At 41.3% G+C, this 19241-nt stretch overlaps 1 protein-coding gene across 7 annotated transcripts in view; it reads left to right on the top strand.

The window, feature by feature from the left end:
• The window catches only part of LOC140469200 (pappalysin-1-like), a 323835-nt gene that overhangs the window by 156765 nt on the left and 147829 nt on the right, over window positions 1-19241 (top strand). For all 7 annotated transcript variants that reach the window (XM_072565489.1, XM_072565488.1, XM_072565487.1 and 4 more), the window contains 2 exons: window positions 556-691; window positions 3324-3537. In XM_072565489.1, the coding sequence (XP_072421590.1) occupies window positions 556-691; window positions 3324-3537 (350 nt within the window). The remainder of the gene's footprint in view (window positions 1-555; window positions 692-3323; window positions 3538-19241) is intronic.

Genomic DNA, 19241 nt, shown 5'->3' with positions numbered 1-19241 from the left:
TGCTCCTTGGATGCTGCCTAACCTGCTGTGCTTTTCTAGCACCATTCTAATCTTGACTGTAATCTCCAGCATCTGCAGTACCCACTTCCGCCATGGGAAATACAGGGTTATGGGCCTGGACAGGATACTCTTTGGAGAGTTGGTGTGGACTCAATGGGCCAAATGGCCTTCTTCCATACTGTATGGATTCTATGATTCTAAAATACCTGAAAATGTTGGAAATACTCATCTGGCAGCTTTTCTATTGAAAGACTTCGGACCTCAAAGGTTAACTCTGTTTCACTCACCACAGATGGTATCAGAACGCATGAGTGTTTCCAGACCTTTCTGTTTTTATTTCAAGTTTACAACTTCCACAGTATTTTGCTTTCAACACAATGTATGACTGTAAAGTCAAATAAAGTTGAATGGCGTAGCACATGCCATGTTGCTATACCAGGGGGAATCCTTATCAGAGAAATCTGTTGATATACAGGTGTCTTTTCACCACCTCTTCCACACCCCACCCCCACTTCTTAACCAAATGTTAATCTTCATCTTTTTCTCTCTAATGAGGTCTACTTCGCTGAACCAATGGTTGCTGCTGCTGTCATTGTCCACCTGGCTGCTGATGGAAGTAGTCTCATGGATCAAAGACAAGATTCAATCGCAGTTCAGTTGGTTGACACGAAAGATCAGAATCATGACCTGGGTGAGTCTTTTCTTCTTTCTGCAACACAATGGGACATATTTAGAAAGGATGTAGTTATCTCCAAGCTTGAAGGAAGTTCAAACGGCTCAATTAGTGGAGTGGCCCGCGCACTGACGACCAGCACCACAAGGATACACATCGGACTAACTCAAACAAAAGGGCAGCAAATGAAAAGGCTGAAAGGAAATCCAAGTGAGACAATCAAAGGGCGACACATCTTTGCTCAAAAGATAATCTCACACTGGTGTTTAAAATGCGTAAAACTCTTTCCCAGGAAAAGCTCAGATCCATTGGAATCAGGAATCAATTCCTTTTCCTGCTTGCCTTTGACTTTTACTTATTGCCCTTTCATCCTTCTGAGACTTTATTTTACTGAGCAACTCATATATTCTCAAAAGCCTCTTGCTCTCCACTTAACTTTGTACACTGGCCACTCAGTATACTCGTTTTTTCCTTCTGCTGCTGACACAAGATGGTATTACCCTTGTCATAATTTCAAGTATAGCAGACCGTGAAAACTGTGTATTTGCTTTTTACTGCACTTTTGAACATATAATGCAAACATTTTAAAGATCCCTTTAACTTATGCACTGATACAAGTTATCACATCACACTAACACAAAATTCACACTATTATTGAGGCAAATTGTCAGGCACACTGACAAGTAGTGAGACCCTCCCTGAATTTTATGGCATAACTCACCCATGTTCTCTGACCTCAGACTTAGCAGAATACCTCCCAAGTTCTGTTCGTGACACTTCTGAGATTGTTAAATATCACACAACACTAGGTTATAGTCCTCTACATCATGACTTTTGAGATTGTATCGACACACCAGTTATTACTTTGTGCAAAAGAAGTCCTTGCTGCGCTGTGGTGTTAAACTTGATGTGAACAAGGATTTACTCATGGTAAATTACCAATGAGTCATCACAAATCCCAAACCACCAGCGGCCTGGACTTCACCCACAATTCATAACACCAATCTTTAAAAGTTTAGGAATATATAAATACATATGGGGGACTGATGGCCTAGTGTTATTTTCACTGGACTGTTAATCCAAGTAATGTTCTGGGGACCCAGGTTTGAATCCCACCAAGGCAGATGGTGGAATTTTAATTCAATAAAAATCTGGAATTGAGAATCTAATGAAAATCCATTGTCAATTGTCAGGAAAAACCCATCTGGTTCACTAATGTCCTTTGGGGAAGGAAGTTGCCATCCTTACCTGGTCTGGCCTACAAGTGGCTCAAAACCCACAGCAAAATGATCGACTCTCAACTGCCCTCTGGGAATGGCAATAAAAGCTGGCCATGCCAGAGATACCATCCTCCTGTGAATGAACTTAAAAAAGTGAAATTCATCCCAAGATGTCAGACTGTGACACAGACTTCAGAAACAGGAACCATTAATGAAAATGTTCAAAACTGAGATTGATAGATCTTTGTTAGTGGATTTCTAATTCAGATCTGCCATTCTATAATTTAATGGCAGAAATTAATTCTATAATTTAATTTAGGGCGGCACGGTGGCACAGTGGTTAGCACTGCTGCCTCACAGCGCCAGAGACCTGGGTTCAATTCCCGCCTCAGGCGACTGACTGTGTAGAGTTTGCACATTCTCCCTGTGTCTGCGTGGGTTTCCTCCGGGTGCTCCAGTTTCCTCCCACAGTCCAAAAATGTGCAGGTCAGGTGAATTGGCCATGCTAAATTGCCCATAGTGTTAGGTGCAGGGTATATGTAGGGGAATGGGTGTGGGTGGGTGCGCTTTGGCGGGTCGGTGTGGACTTGTTGGGCCGAAGGGCCTGTTTCCACACTGTAAGTAATCTAATCTAATCTAAAACCGGGGCTGCTGGGGCTGAATGGCCTTCTGCAAATATATTCTAAGTTTAAATAGCCAGAGTAAAGTGACACACGAAAACCATGTCTAATTCAACAGTTATTCCCATTAAGTTCTAATGTATAAATGCAGCATCAACTCAATGATAAAGCACAATTTCTTTTCTTCTACATTAATTGTAGTTCATACAGCAGTAGCATGAGTAAGGAAAATAAACTAGTCTTTTTTAATAGATCACAGTCACTAGGTGAAGTGGCGTTCATTTTTGGAAAGTGTAATTTTAATATAATTTCAGCTTGCTGTACAAAAAATTGTAAAACCGTCCAGTGTTTGATGAAGTTTCATAATCTAGGTTATGGCTTTGAAGGTTTTCAGCATAGGGAATTCCTTGCAAACATGGAGCCAATTGCAGAAATCATCTGTTCCAACTTCTACAGGTTACCCAAGAGTGCTTACATTTCAAAATTTTTGTTTAATCAATACACATCAAAAATAGTGCATTGGAACGATACAATACTACAATCTGACAACAGATGGGTAGGCCTGATTGAGGAATACCAATATGAAAATCCATGTTGTATATTTCTCAGTCATTGAGAAAAGAGATTTTACTTTCCTAAACACATTCACGGAGAAAGGGCTGGAGAATACGCCATCTTTTAAAACGCCAGTGAGAAATATCAGTATTAATGCTGTTTGATCACAATTTAAATGATGGTTTGCTGTCGCAGAGATTGGAAATGTGTTGCTGATTTTTAATGACCATTGTTTGTCTCCTGCCTTTTCTGCAGGAATGCATCTTTTGAACTGCAGGAACAACCCCCTCGTTATCCCTGTCATTCACGACCTCAGTCAGCCATTCTACCGGACCTCAGCCATTCTAATTACCTTCCATTCACTGTACGTTGCCATCTCTGGGGTGGCCTTGCGTTCCTTCCACAACTTTGACCCCATTACAATTAGCAGCTGCCAAAGCAGTGAGATGTACAGCCCGACGGAGCAGAGGTGAGCCTTGATACTACTTTTATTAATCAATAGTTTCCAGATAAAATAATGACGTGGAGAGAGTCAACTGCTCATGAAGCTGCTTTGTGATGCTTCCTCAAAGCTAAGAAAATCGGGAAAGCTTGATTATTTTTTGAAGAATGGACAGTAAACTTTATTGTGTTGAATGGAGGAATTGCAAACAAAAGAAGGCTCTGGGTTCTATCTGAAATCATGCTGGCCTCAGCTAAAGGTGGTGTCTTGGGTGCTACTGTTGATCTTAACAGCCCCAAATTGTGTGAAGGAATGATGAAAGTAAAATCTCCAGGTGTTGAGCCCCACTCATGAAAGCTCTCCAATGAGACTCGATGGAAAGTATGCTGTTGAGGGCAGATTAAGGGGTGGTGTCCCCTGCGGATAACCAACCAGTGAATTAGCCTGCTGTTTATTCAATCTCAAATATGAGAATTGGTGGCTTGTGAGGGTGCTCCTGGCAGCCAACCTTAATGTGTGTAGGTAAAGGTAAATGAGAGAAAGGACTGAAATGGGAGGAAATTGTCAGGGAGGAGGGCAAACAAATCAATGGAAAAACTAATTACTAGTTCCACGCACAGAATCTTCTCGAAAGGAATTTGAACAGTTTGTCTTGATCTGTAGAACCATTTGGCCTGATTTGTCGATTTGATATCATATCAGGAGATAAGCAAAAATGTAAGTGGAATTAACAGGGTATGTGGACTTCAATGAAGTTAGACAGACAAGTCACCAGGAGCTATAGAAATGGCAGATTGTAGACTCCAGATTTATTGATAACACAGATGGGTGAATTGAAGGCATGAACGCATTGGAATGTGAAAAGTTACCTTTTATGAGCTGTGATCTGCTTCTATTTCCATCTCATTAGTTAGAGTGGTGTTACCTCCTGCATTTTGGAGTCATTAACTGTGAAAAAAAAATCTATAGTCTTTGATTTCGGTTTGGCAGCTATCACGTGAAAATTGCCTCTAAGAAAATGAGCATCTTTAAAGTTTGCCGCTGAATGGAACCTACAATATTCAGGGTTTGAAAATAACATCTTTTGTGTGAGAATTTGAATTTGAAAGAGAAGGAACGTGCAAGAAAGTGCTGATTTACATAAAATCCATCATGTCAGCCAACTGCATTTAATCAAATAAGGATGGTTCCCGACAGTGGGTAAAACTGCAATGCTTGATACAAAACTGCATAGACCTGAGCCATCAGTTCAGGGAGTAAAACTGGTGCCACTGGGCGAAGAATAGATTTCCATCCCTGATCACAGTCAATACTTAAATTGTTCGGAGTCAAGTTCAGTGTGATGCTCTTGCCACGTGCCTTGTCTGTTATCATTCGGTGTCTGGACTCACTGGTGAAGATTGGCCTCCTTGGTAAGATAGAAATGGGCAAACTGGCTTCCTTTGAACAAACCATTGACTGTGACAACGATGGTAGGATTTACAAATTAAGATCTTGTAATGCTGTAACCATCATGAGTGTGCAACAGGTGTCATGGACCTATTGCCTATCACTTTTTCATGGAAGTTCATTTGGGTTAGCACATTTATGAGAACAGAATACTGTGACCTGACAATGAAAATTATGTCTGTTACAACTTTCTGAATGTTGACTGATTCTGGAAATTCAGGAATCCAGACAATCTAATGACTATTGTTTCCTACCATCTGAAATTTGATGATTTGTCAGGACTTGTCAGAGACATATTTTCTGATTTTAATGATTGGCTACAGCCAAATTTCTTATTCTCGCAAAGGCTCCTGACCTCCCAAATAAAGATCAGCCCAGCACCTCAAAAGATGATGCTATGAATATTCAGGATGACAACATTCCTACTATTCAGTCTTTGCCATTAAATTGCACAAATCATATTTGCCTCAGGCCCCAGGGCTAGGGAGGGGGAATTAATCAGCTTGAACTGGCTCTCCTGATCACTTTAAATTGACTCCTGTTTGTGTGTGTGTGTGCATATATAACGTGCAGACATGATTAGGCCAGACTGCAATTCCCCACGATTGAAAAGTCTGTTGACTGATGCTCCTTTTCCAAGGTTATAAATTAACAAAGGTATTTTGGCTGAGATACCAGAATGTTTGACAACAATAGCCAAATGCAAATGAAGCATGAGGAAAATAGCAGCTTCAGGAGAGAGAGAAAGTTAAAAAGAGCAGGGACAGTTTCTGAAGGGTATGACAGTCAATTCTGAAATGACCTTTGAGTGAGGCAGCTACTAATGATTGTATATTAATGCAAGGTTCTTAGTGCTGTTGAGTGACAGAGTTCGTTGAGATCAATAAATAATGAGTGAGGTAACTGATACTACTGTAGTCAAAATGTAGAGAAAGCTATCACGATAGAAATCCAGCGAGATTCCAGTCCCCAGAGAGTGTTATTTTATAGTTGACTAATGAATGCACCTTTTTGTCAATGTGTAAAGAAATCAGATTCATTTCTATTTTTGTAATACATGCAGAACAATTAATATTTGCAAGATGATGTCTTAATGTAAACTTCAAATTACAGTTAAGTAAATAGTGCTGTTACAATTTCAAAATATTTTACCTCATTGAACATTCCAAGAATTGAAGCTGCAAAAGGAATTTCCACAGTAATGTTCTGGAGTCCAGAAATGCAGTGATAGCTAAAGTATTCTCATTTAAATCACCGTGACTTCTGCCAGCCCTACAAGTCTTTAAGATGCAGTGTTCCTCCAATATTGATGGCGTGAGCATGTCTGATTTTCTGAATTCCGCGATTGGCTTTCATGCTTTCAGCTGCCTAGGCTCTGAGGTCTGGGATTCTCTGAACAAAAGTCTCCACATTTCTTCTCCTCCAAGAAACTCCTTAAAATCTAGCTCTTTGACAAAACCTTTGGCAAGCTGTCTTGCTCTCGCATTCTTTGGCTTGATTTGATTTGATTGATAACATTTTTAAAGTGCCTTTTGCTATGTGGAAGGTGCAATACAAATGCAAATTGTTGTTGCGTGTATTATCAGACACCCAATAAGTGCCATAATCAATCCTGTGACCTTTATTCATTATTCCCTCAAAATCGCTGGGAAAAATTCCCTCTCAAATATACCATCCCTCTTTCACTTTTTCTCCTCCCTCCAGGTCAACATTTTCTCTCCATTTGTTCAGGTTACAAAAATGTCTTCCTCCCTAGTGGTAATTTGCTTACATGGATGTGAAAGTAAAAGTGTTCATACTGTGTTGTCCATGTGAAAAAACTCCCAAGGTCCTTCATAAAGCTGCAATGAGGTGGAGCCAAATGGACTCTCCAAGAAATAAATAGTAAGATAATGGTAGGGTGGGTGAATGATTAAATCCTTGGTCAAAGAGGTAAATTTTTAATCATGATCTTAAAGGAGGAGAAGGTGCTTTAAAAGTGTCAGACATTTATGAGAGAATTCCACTGTATTAGCTGGGATGGCTTAAGGTATATCTTTTGTGTGACAGAAGGAGAAGAGTTGCTCGTGGTTCTGGTCAGTGAAAAGGAGAATTTTGGAATTGGGGTGGAGGAGGTTGCAAAGGTAGTTGGAGACATACATTGTAAATCAATGATTCGTGGGGCGGGGATTGGGCGGGGGTTGGGCAGGGAGGGCACAGAGCCAATGTAGGTCAGAAAAGCGACTAGTAATGGATTCCAATGTCACTTTGACATGGTAGGATATGGCCCCAAATGCTCAAACCAGCCAACTGACTAATGATATGAGAATTTAAGGTGCAAGATTATTTACTCTGCTATACTTAACATGAAGAGAAACATGACACAATTGAAAGAATGTCAGTTATGTGGTTAAAAAGATTACATGAGTTGTAAATAAATTATAAAAAGTGGTTAAGTACGCATTATTTGGTCCACTGTTGGTCAGTAGAGGAGGCAAGAAAGGCACTGCAGATAAGCCAAGATGTATGTGTATGTATTATTTGGGTTGTAGAAATGTAACAAACAGGACTTAAGTAGCAATATTAAGGAAATGTTGCTGAGTGGTACCTTGCAGTGATTCAGCTCAGGAAGACACTAAGTATTTAAATCACATCAAGGAGTAAGATGTCAGGCTCCATCCTGGTCTTTGCCAAAGTTGCTGGCCTCAGTCAGAGAAACATTGGGGCATAGTGACTACCATTAGCACCCAATATTGAAAAGTGGAAAATTGGCCAGGATTTTCACTCCTGGCTGCTATCACTGGAATCCTTCTTTTGAAATATTGGGTTTGAGAGAGGATGCCATTGGACATTGCAATATTCCTCCAACAACCTCCTTTTGGACCAGTTTTTATCCAGAGAACTCTCACCATTGGTGAGCTATACCATCACAGCCATTTGTCTAAATGGTTGACCCAAGATCGTTGGTATCCCAGCATGTCAAATCCTGTTCTCACCTAATGGCAGCAAATACAACTTTCAGCAGAGGTAATTAGGAAGCAAAAAGAATTGGACAGCTTATTTATCTTCTTGCTAGCTCAGGAGAATTCTGGCCAATGTTAACTTCTGAACTGCTACCCTGATCTGGAATATTGTGACTTTTGCTTCCAGAGCACGGGACTCTAATTATTCCCTGGAAAAGAGCGGACAACTAAGCAGCAAACAAACTGCACGAATCTCAGATATTTACAATGTTAAGGCACTTAGCCAAAACTCAAGCTAGACCAAAGTGTAGCTCATGAATATGTGACTATGAGCAGCGCAAAAAAAACCTTTGTGCCTAAATTAGAGATTCTGGATCCAAGAATGTTCAATGGCAAACCTCGTAGTCCTTGCTTTCTCAAAACTGCATATTATTTAGTAACCTGCTATTATGATGCATTTGTTGTAATATCTTCAGTAAGTACTCAAGGAAATGTGGACTCTTTGGTGTAGAAGCTGTGCTTTTGTTCCTGAGGAAAACCTAATGTGGCACTTTGTGATTTTCTAACCCTTCTAAAAGCAGCAGATTAATTCACACTATTAAGCTGCAGACCAATGTGAAAAGTTGAAACCTTTTCTTAAACTCTCAATTATTTTCTCCATGATTGCCAATTGCGACAGCGCAAATACCTCACTAAAATGGGTCCCTTTACACTATTACAATTGCTCTGGGACTGATTGAAGGCTCAGCCTTTACCACTTTGTATTGCTCAGCAGGAGAGCCTAAGCTTCAATCAGGGAGGTGTGATTAGGTTTCCCCAAGGTCTTAGTGTCTGTTTATTCAAACATATTGGAGCCAATTTAGTATGTTGCAGTGGCATGTGTTCCCAGTTTTCAGCAGCAGCAATGTTGGCATTCAATTTGAATTATGCGTCTTCTCTAACACATTGACAGAAACCCACCATCTTTTAGGGATGGAATGCCTGCAGTTCTTCCCTGATCTGGGCCCGATGTGATTCAATAACATTGCCATTGCTTCAATATCTCCTAAAATGACTTAGAAACTACATATATGAGACAACCTGAAAAATAGTGGTTCATGAAAAAGAGCCTCCACCACTACCTTCTCAGGGTAATTAAAGAATGACAATAAATGCCAATCTTGCTACTGATGGCCACATCCTGGAAATGAATGAACTTTCATTCCTTGTTTGACTAAATAGAACACACACACACACACACACACACACACACACACACACACACACACAACCCTTCCCTTAGGCAAGTCTTTTTGGTGGGTTATGCGATTATCTCCTGTGGTGACAATCTTCATAGACTTAACAGCTTTGCTGTCCAAGATTTCAGGAGCTTTTGTTCATCTGATCAAATGTCATCTCCTGCCTACTAAACACAGTAGCCTAGATTTTGACTTAGTGGGAATGGTAAGATCAATGATTTCGAGGGACCTGACGGTCTCTTTTATATCTCTACCATTTTTTCTTACATGTGTGGCTGTAAGATGTCCCCTTCATTTGTTCAGCATATCTGTACAGTGACATAAAATCATGCCATGTCTCAACCAAGCATATGGATAAGACAGGCTTCCATCAAGCCGCCAGAGTCAATATTTACTTTATATGAAAGTATTATTTGCCATTGCCAGTAACAATGTACCATGTTATTGCATGATGTTGGGATGCTTTGCATGAACTTGGTTTCTGATTAGGTAACTGGCCTCCAATATACCTGCAAAGAGTTTGCAACCAGATGACAATGTAATTGCAGGAAAATTGCCTTTGTAGGCAAGTAATATTTTGGCATTTAATGACATAATAACACTAGCTCAAGTGAAAAGTATGAAAAACGCACAATTTTGTTGATGTCTTAACCTACCTAAGAAATCTTAACCCACTACTGAAGTCAACAAGAAACTGACTCAGCTTGACATTACAGCTATATTACAAGGGTTGTCTCAAAGTTTGCACATAACACTTCCTCTTTGATATACTGCACAGCTGGTTTGCAATGCCGAGTGACACCAAAAGCATGGGTTCAATTTCCACATCAGCTGAGGATATCACGAATCTACCTTTTTAATCCCAATCCTTGTCTGAGGTATGGTGAATCTAAGGTCAAACCACCATCAGTCAGCTCTTGCCATGGTGTGGCATGGTGGCTCAGTGGTTAGCATTGCTGCCTCATAGTGCCAGGGACCCAGGTTCAATTCCAGCCTCAGGCGACTGTCTGCGTGGAGTTTGCATGTTCTCCCTGTGTCTGTGTGGGTTTCTTCCTGGTGCTCCAGTTTTCTCCCACATTCCAAAGGTGCACAGACAAGGTGAATTGGACATGCTAAATTGACCTTAGTGTTGGGTGATTAGTCAGCGATAAATATAGGGTGGGTGAATGAGGACTTGTTGAGCCGAAGGGCCTGTTTCCATACTGTAGGGAATCTAATCTAATCAGTCTCTCTCAGCCTCTGGCTTTATTACACTGCAGTATGTAAAGGTGATGTTTGCTATAGTCCTACTGATGGCAACTCACTGGAGGGGAGATGTTGAAATGAAGAGTCCTTCATGGTAACCTCAGATGTGTATTACGCTGCATGGCAAGCCAGCTGTCCAGCTAACTGACCCCTTTACTCTAATATGATAGTGTAATTTTAACCAAGTTACAGCCACAACTAAAAAGTGGAAAAGCCAATGGAACATGAGAAAAGCAAGTCAGAAAGTCAAATTATAACACATTTGTATATGAAGTGATTTCTTACTTTGCACAAGATTAATGAATATTCATAATTTGTAGACATCGCTTTTGGCAGAGAAGTATGATTTGCTTTTGCATCTTAATGATACTTAGCTTTTACTAAAACAAAGGATCTGACTGAAATCTCTTTGGGAAGTTGTGTGTTGTACTACTCAGATCCTCTTTCTCACTGAGCTAGTCTCTGCCTGTTAATATCCAACCTATAGCAATCTTGGAGCTGGACTGTTTCTCAAGGATATGACAAAGACCAGAACAAGTGAGTAGTTTGAAATAATAAACACTGATAAGATTATCCATGAGACCCCAAATAGTCTAATACTCAATCACACAGATAAAATCTGTCCTTTAGAATAAACAATATGTATTCCAGTTTTAAATCCGAGTAAAATGGCAATGTTCTTATTCTGAGATCACTCTCAATGATTGGGGGTTTTCATCCTCAGGTCACTTTGCATAACACAATGCTGTTCTTATTCCTTTATACTAACCAAAAGATACTATTTTCTTTTGATTATTCCTTGGGAGAATAGACAGCTGTCTCAGACCACAGCTATTATCAGTAACTGTGTCTTCTGGTCATTTGGGACTGTTCTGAATAATAGTGAGTAGGTCCTGTCTTGCAATGACTAGCACTAACAACAACAACTTGAATTTTTTAGCATCTTTCCAATAGTAGAGCTTCCCAAGATGCTCCAGTTGTACACATGCAAACAAAATATTGACACCAAAACAAAGGATGTCATTTTCCACTGGTGGAAATGAGAATAGGTTTTTCTTTTATCGTAAACTCTTTTATGGCTTCAATCTCAGATTAATAATTCAAACCTGTTCAGGTCACAAACTTCAAAGGGACAAATCCACCTCTTTTTTTTGTTGAGGTGTGGTGGGATAGGGGATGAAGGAGCAGTTTGTTCCAGTACAGCACGAAACAGCACGATCACCATGTCACTATCAATACCCAAGCCGCAATTTCCTGAAAAGCTTATTGTCATGAAACACTAAATTTCTCAATTTTTAAAAAAATATTTAAATCAAAGCTTAATTTGTGATAGCAGTAACTGTTTGGTACTGGGGTAGTCTAATTAATGAAGGTTTTGTTGTATGGTAAATAGGGTAAATAATGTGGCAAGGTTTCATCTATTGGAAACATCTCTGTAATACCACAATTTACATGCTTCCAGGGGCACAATCAGAGTCTTAGAGATATACAGCACCAAAACAGACCCTTCTGTCCAACTTATCCCATTTAAGCCGAGTCCATTTTGCCAGCATTTAACCCATATCCCTCTAGCCAGCATTTAACCCATATCTTCCTATTCATAGACCTATCCAGATGCCTTTTAGACATTGTAATTAGATTTATGATTCAACAGTAATATACACCTATTTCATATCAACATGCATTAGCAATGGTCTGAACAAGAGGCATGTGTGAAAATAAGTTATATAATATTTGAAAGTATGTGGGTACTGGATAGCCATACCATTGTCAACTACCCATTGGCTGGTCACCCATCATGGCTGGTCCAGCAAACCAAGGATTGTGTTTGTGTCTTCAGTCATACTTCAAAAAATTTGAAAACAATGTCTTGTTAGCTTCAACAATTTGGTGATAAATTGTACTGTCTCTGTATTTGCTAAAAGCAAGGAACTATTCATTGCATCCTGAGTTGACAGGGGATGGGTTTTATCTATGCCAATCCGTGCATGGGAAGGCAGTATCCTCTGTAACACCAATGGGTCAGACACTGGACAGCCACTTGTGAGATTGGACAGTGAGTAAAATGTTTTAGAGCTCCTCCTGGAGGCCTAACTTAGCAACTGACTGTAGACAGTGGCTTGGGAGTGATTTTTTTCCCCTGTCATAATCGCCTCATATCTGCAATGAAGTACTGCCTGCAATAGAAATGGAGCATTAAAGGAAACAAGATGATTAAGTGGGAAATGGTGAATGTCTTCCCTCTTTCCTGAAATTATTGACTAATGTGTAATCCCAAAGGGTCCATCATTGCATTCTTAAAGACCAAGCCTAGACAGTAAGCATTGGCAAACTATTTGATGATGGTAGGTAACAAGAGACAAAATTAAACCCCTCCACACACTTTCCAGCAGAGGTCATTGGATGATGATTCAGAGCAAGAATCCATATCCTGATGAGTTGTGCCAAGTGTAACATACAAAGCGCTGATATAAGCTAACACAGGACAGACATGGGTTGATACAAATACATCTCAGTGTAACACTACAGATCAATGTGAATGAGCCAACAATATCCCTCCCAATCTATAAAGACAAACACCCAGAAGTAGCGATGTTTACTTTATACATTTTCACTTTTGGCTTTAATTGGTGCTTGTTTCATGAAAAGTAGTTATTTCTTGTGCTTACTGTAACAAAAATACTTGAATTTTTAGGAAAAACAAGTTGGCTCTGCCAGACATTGCCAGACACTTTTGCAAAGGAACTTCCTATTTGGCAGTGCTTATGTGATTGTAGTCTCGAGTGTTTGGATAAATGATTTCAAACATTGCTGCAATGATGTGTGATAGTGATTTGTAATTGCCGGATAGAAATGTCCAGTGGACCAGTACTGTGGACTGGAGTCTCAGAAATAGCATTGTTCAGAACTAAATGCTGGCAGATGTGTTTTTCCTGATGTTGCATCTCTTCAGCTGTTCGGTTTTTCTATTCATTCCCCCTGTGACTATGTTTCAGTCACAATATTTTCAGGATGGAAAATAGAAATAATCTGGATTGATCACTTATAGAGTCATAGAGTCATAGAGTTGTACAGCATGGACACAGACCCTTCGGTCCAACCCATCCATGCCAACCAGATATCCCAACCCAATCTAATCCTACCTGCCAGCACCCGGCCCATTTCCCTCCAAACCCTTCCTATTCATATACCCATCCAAATGCCTTCTAAATGTTACAATTGTACCAGCTTCCACCACTTCCGCTGGCAACTCATTCCATATACGTACAATCCTCTGTGTGAAAAAGTTGCCCCTAAGTCTCTTTTATATCTTTCCCCTCTCACCCTAAACCCATACCCTCTAGCTCTGGACTCCCCAACTCCAGGGAAAAGGTATTGTCTATTTATCCTATCCATGCCCCTCATGATTTTGTAAACCTCTATAAGGTCACCCCTCAACCTCCGACGCTCCAGGGAAAACAGCTCCAGCCTGTTCAGCCTCTCCCTATAGCTCAAATCCTCAATCCTGGCAACATCCTTGTAAATCTTTTCTGAAACCTTTCAAGTTTCACAACATCTTTCCGATAGGAAGGAGACTAGAATTGCATGCAATATTCCAACAGTGGCCTAACCAATGTTCTGTACAGCCGCAACATGACCTCCCAACTCCTGTACTCGATACTCTGACCAATAAACAAAAGTATACCAAACGTCTTCTTCATTATCCTATCTACCTGTGACTCCACTTTCAAGGAGCTATGAACCTGAACTCCTAGGTCTCTTTGTTCAGCAACACTCCCTAGGACCTTACCATTAAGTGTATAAGTCCTGTTAAGATTTGCTTTCCCAAAATGCAGCACACCTTACATTTATCTGAGTTAAACTCCATCTGCCACTTCTCAGCCCATTGGCACATCTGGTCAAGATCCTGTTGTAATCTTAGGTAACCCTCTTCGTTGTCCACTACACCTCCAATTTTGGTGTCATCTGCAAACTTACTAACTGTACATCTTATGCTCACATCCAACTCATTTATGTAAATGACAAAAAGTAGAGGACTTAGCACTGATCCTTGTGGCACTCCACTGGTCACAGGCCTCCAGTCTGAAAAACAACCCTCCACCACCACCCTCTGTCTTCTACCTTTGAGCCAGTTCTGTATCCAAATGGCTAGTTCTCCCTGTATTCTGTGAGATCTAACTTTCCTAACCAGTCTCCCATGGGGAACCTTGTCGAATGCCTTGCTGAAGTCCATATAGATCACATCGACTGCTCTGCCCTCATCAATCTTCTTTGTTACTTCTTCAAAAAATTCAATCAAATTTGTGAGACATGTTTTCCCACCTACAAAGCCATGTTGACTATCCCTAATCAGTCCTTGCCTTTCCAAATACATGTACATCCTGTCCCTCAGGATTCCCTCCAACAACTTGCCCACCACCGACGTCAGGCTCACTGGTCTATAGTTCCCTGGCTTGTCCTTACCGCCTTCTTAAACAGTGGCACCACATTTACCAACCTCCAGTCTTCCGGCACCTCACCTGTGACTATCGACGATACAAATATCTCAGCAAGTGGCCCAGCAATCACTTCTCTCACTTCCCACAGAGTTCTCAGGTACGCCTGATCAGGTCCTGGGGATTTATCCACCTTTACCCGTTTCAAGTTATCCAGCACTTGCGTCTCTGTAATGTGGACATTTTTGCAAGCAGTCACCATCTATTTCCCTACATTCTATATCTTCCATATAATTTTCCACAGTAAATACTGATGTAAAATATCCGTTTAGTATCTCCCCCATTTTCTGCAGCTCAACACAAAGGCTGCCTTGCTGATCTTTGAGGGACCTATGTCCTGAAACAGCCTCACCTCACTTCCCCTCCCCCCACCTTATGCCAGTCCCAACCTTCCAGCTCAGCACCATCCCCATGACCTGTCCTACCTGCCTATCTTCCTTTCCACCTATCCACTCCATCCCCACCCCCATTCACCCATTGTACTCTTTGCTACCTTCCCCCACCCTCCTCGCTGACTTATCACCTCCATCTCCACCCCCATTCACCTATTGCACTCTATGATACTTTCTCCCCACCCCCACTCCCCTTTCATTTATCTCTCCACCCTGCAGGCTCCCTGCCTCTATTCCTGATGAAGGGCTTTTCCCGAAACATCGATTTTCCTACTCCTTGGATGCTGCCTGACCTGCTGTGCTTTTCCAGCGCCACTCTAATCCAGACTCGGGTTTCCAGCATCCGCAGTCCTCATTTGTACCTGGGCCCTCTACTCTCGGTAGTTATCCTTTTGTCCTTCATGTATTTGTAAAAACCCTTTGGATTCTCCTTAATTCTATTTGCCAAAGCCATGTCATGCCCCCTTATTGCTCTCCTGATTTCCCTCCTAAGTATACTCCTACTGGCTTTATACTCTTCTAAGGATTCACTCGATCTATCCTGTCTGTACCTGACATATGCTTCCTTCTTTTTCTTTAGCAAACCCTTAATTTCTTTAGTCATCCAGCATTCCCTATACCTACCAGCCTTTCCTTTCACCCTAACAGGAATATACTTTCTCTGGATTCTCGTTAACTCATTCCTGAAGGCTTCCCATTTTCCAGCCATCCCTTTACCTGCGAACATCTGCCTCCAATCAGCGTTCGAAAGTTCTTGCCTAATACCGTCAAAATTGGCCTTTCTCCAAGTTAGAACTTCAACTCTTAGATCCGGTCTATCCTTTTCCACTTCGTATAACTGAAACCTGTGAAGGTTATAATACGATTTCTGATCCCTCCCCATATGACAACAAAGGATGCTTACATTGATCTCTGGAATTGTCAGCTAAGGGCAACCCATTCCTGCTTGCTTCTCAGGCTTTTTTTCCCAGTGTGCAAGGGTCAACTAGAAGGGAGCACAGATTCAAGGTGAGAAGGGTCAAGTTTAGGGGAGAAGTGTAGGTAAATATTTTCACCCACATGTTGATGGGTACCTGGAACGCAGTACTACTGGAGATGGTTGAAGCGGGCATGTTAGCAATGTTTAGGGTGTATCTTGATAGACACATGAACAGGAGGTGAATAGAGGGATAGAAACTACACAGGCCTAAATAAAGACTAGGAATCAATGCAGGCTTGGTGGGCCAATGGGATAATTCCTGTGCTGTATTGAATTGAATAGCCCTGTTTGAATGGGAGATGTAGGAGAAGAATCTAATGTAGTCAGCTGAAACTGGAAAGTAGCTCTCACTCTCACTGAGTGCATTTAAACAAGGTGCAACCTCAGGGAGTTGGGAACCTGCAAGCCAACCCAAACATGATGGGTATCCTGTGTGGCAGAACACTAGGAGTAGGGGAGTGACGTTCTTCAGTGGGCATTCATTGCACATACATGGACCCCAACTGGCAACCAAACACAAACCTTCTCACCCCAGACATAATCAGGCCAAAGGTAGGAAGTTGGCAGTATCCCCTCCTGCCCAATTAAAGCTGCATCTCCAAACCTGCATCTGGAGAGTGGATTAAATTCTATTTTCCCCCAAACAAATGTTATCATTATGTTAATGGCCCAATCAGATAAATTATTCAACAGAAAAAAAGACCCCCCCCCCAACCCCACCACTTCATTCTTTCCCAATAAATCGTGATTGTGGCTACAGTTACAACATTTAAAAGACATTAAGTACATGAATAGGAAAGGTTTGGAGGGATATAGGCCAGGAACAGACAGGTGGGACTAGTTTAGTTTGGGATTATGTTCATCATGGACTGGTTGGACCAAAGGATCTGTATCCATGCGCTATGACTCTGTAAATAGAACCTCGCCATGCTAATATCCCTTCTCTTTTCTTAAAAACAATCATTTGAAATTTGAGTAGGAAAACAATACTCAAGAAGCATTGACATTATGGTGTAGTAGCATTATTGGTCCGGCTGGTTTCGATTAGATTACTTACATTGTGGAAACAGGCCCTTCGGCCTGACAAGTCCACACCGACCCACCGAAGCGCAACCCACCCAGTCCCATTCCCCTATACCTAACACTACGGGCAATTTAGCATGGCCAGTTCACCTAACCTGCACATTTTTGGACTGTGGGAGGAAACCAGAGCACCCGGAGGAAACCCACGCAGACACAGAGAGAATGTGCAAACTCCACACAGACAGTTGCCTGAACCTGGATCTCTGGCGCTGTGAGACAGCAGTGCTAACCACTGTGCCACCGTGCCACCCACCTAGTTCCTTAAGCATTATTTCTAGTGAAATCATAAGTTTTTTTAAATTCAAGAACAATTTTGCCAGAGATACAACTCAGAGTGATCCCTTGTGAATTTGTTCACAACTCATAAAGCAATTGTAGAAACATGCACATTGCCACCTCTTAGAAAGCAGAAAATATTGTTAAATTGTTACTTGCATTCCATGGAAAACCTATCAAGGAAAGTGAGACTGAGTGTCTGGCATTTTTATTATGTCCACAGCTGGATCACATGGTGCCATTGTAATGGAGCTTGTTTTGTGTGCACTGGCCCTGACTTCAATGATACAACTGAGGCAACTGTACCCTTTTCTGCTGTAAAGTAGTTGGCTGGATTGTGGGTTTACAGACCAGTGTGATGCCAACAGTGTGGCTTCAATTTCTATCACCGGTTAAAGGTTACCGTGGAGGACTCTCCTTTTCAACCTCTTCCCTCACCTGAGGTTTGGTGGCACTCAGTTTAAATCATCACCAGGCATTTCTCTCTAATGAGAGAGCAGCCCCGATAGTCTGATGAGACTATGGCAACACAACAGGTAGATCAAGTACAAGAAGAGCCCAATGTTAAAAGAGAGACAAATTTATTTTTAAAAGCTCAGAACTCAGGGGAGGCACAGTGGCTCCATGGCTAGCACTGCTGCCTCACAGCGCCAGGGACCTGGGTTCAATTCCCGCCTCGGGCAACTGTCTGTGTGGAGTTTGCACATTCTTCCCAAGTCTGCACAGGTTTCCTCCCACAGTCCAAAGATGTGCAGGTTAGGTGAATAGACCTTGCTAAATTGCACCTAGAGTTAGGTGGATTAGTCAGGGATAAATATAGGTGTGTGTGTTTCTCATCAAAGGGTCGGTGTGGACTTGTTGGGCCAAAGGGTCTGTTTCCACGCTGTAGGTTATCTATCTAATACGAGCATTCCTGAAAAAAAAACAAAGTGCAAATGACAAGAGGTTGCACGAGATGAAAACCATGGTGTTAGTGTCAGAACTTTGCCATATTCTGTACCTTTTTAGAATATTGCATGAGGACATTATAGCCAAGGTCAATTCAACTTAGAGGAGGGGGAGTGACATTTTTGATAAGGGATAGCAGTACAGCTGTACTGAGGGAGGATATTCCCGGAAATAAATCCAGGGAAGTTATTTGGGTGGAACTAAGAACTAAGAAAGGGATGATCACCTTATTGGGATTGGATTATAGACCTCCCAATAGTCAGAGGGAAATTGAGAAACAAACTTGTAAGGAGCTCTCAACTATCTGTAAGAATAATAGGATAGTTATGGTAGGGGATTTTAACTTTCCAAACATCGACTGGGACTGCCATAGTGTTAAAGGTTTAGATGGTGAGGAATTTCTTAAGTGCTTACAAGACAATTTTCTGATTCAGTATGTAGATGTACCTACTAGAGAAGGTGCAAAACTTGACCTTGGGAAATAAGGCAGGGCGGGTGACTGAGGTGTTAGTGGGGGCGCACTTTGGGGCCAGGGACCATAATTCTATTCGTTTTAAAATCGTGATGGAAAAGGATAGACCAGATCTAAGAGTTGAAGTTCTAAATTGGATAAAGACTAATTTTGACAGTATTGGACAAGAACCTTTGAAAGCTGATTGGAGGCAGATGTTCGCAGGTAAAGG

Source organism: Chiloscyllium punctatum, chromosome 49 (assembly GCF_047496795.1).
Source record: "Chiloscyllium punctatum isolate Juve2018m chromosome 49, sChiPun1.3, whole genome shotgun sequence".
Lineage (NCBI taxonomy): Eukaryota > Metazoa > Chordata > Chondrichthyes > Orectolobiformes > Hemiscylliidae > Chiloscyllium > Chiloscyllium punctatum.
Note: the sequence above shows the minus strand (reverse complement) of the source record. Positions and strands in the feature narration are given on the sequence as shown.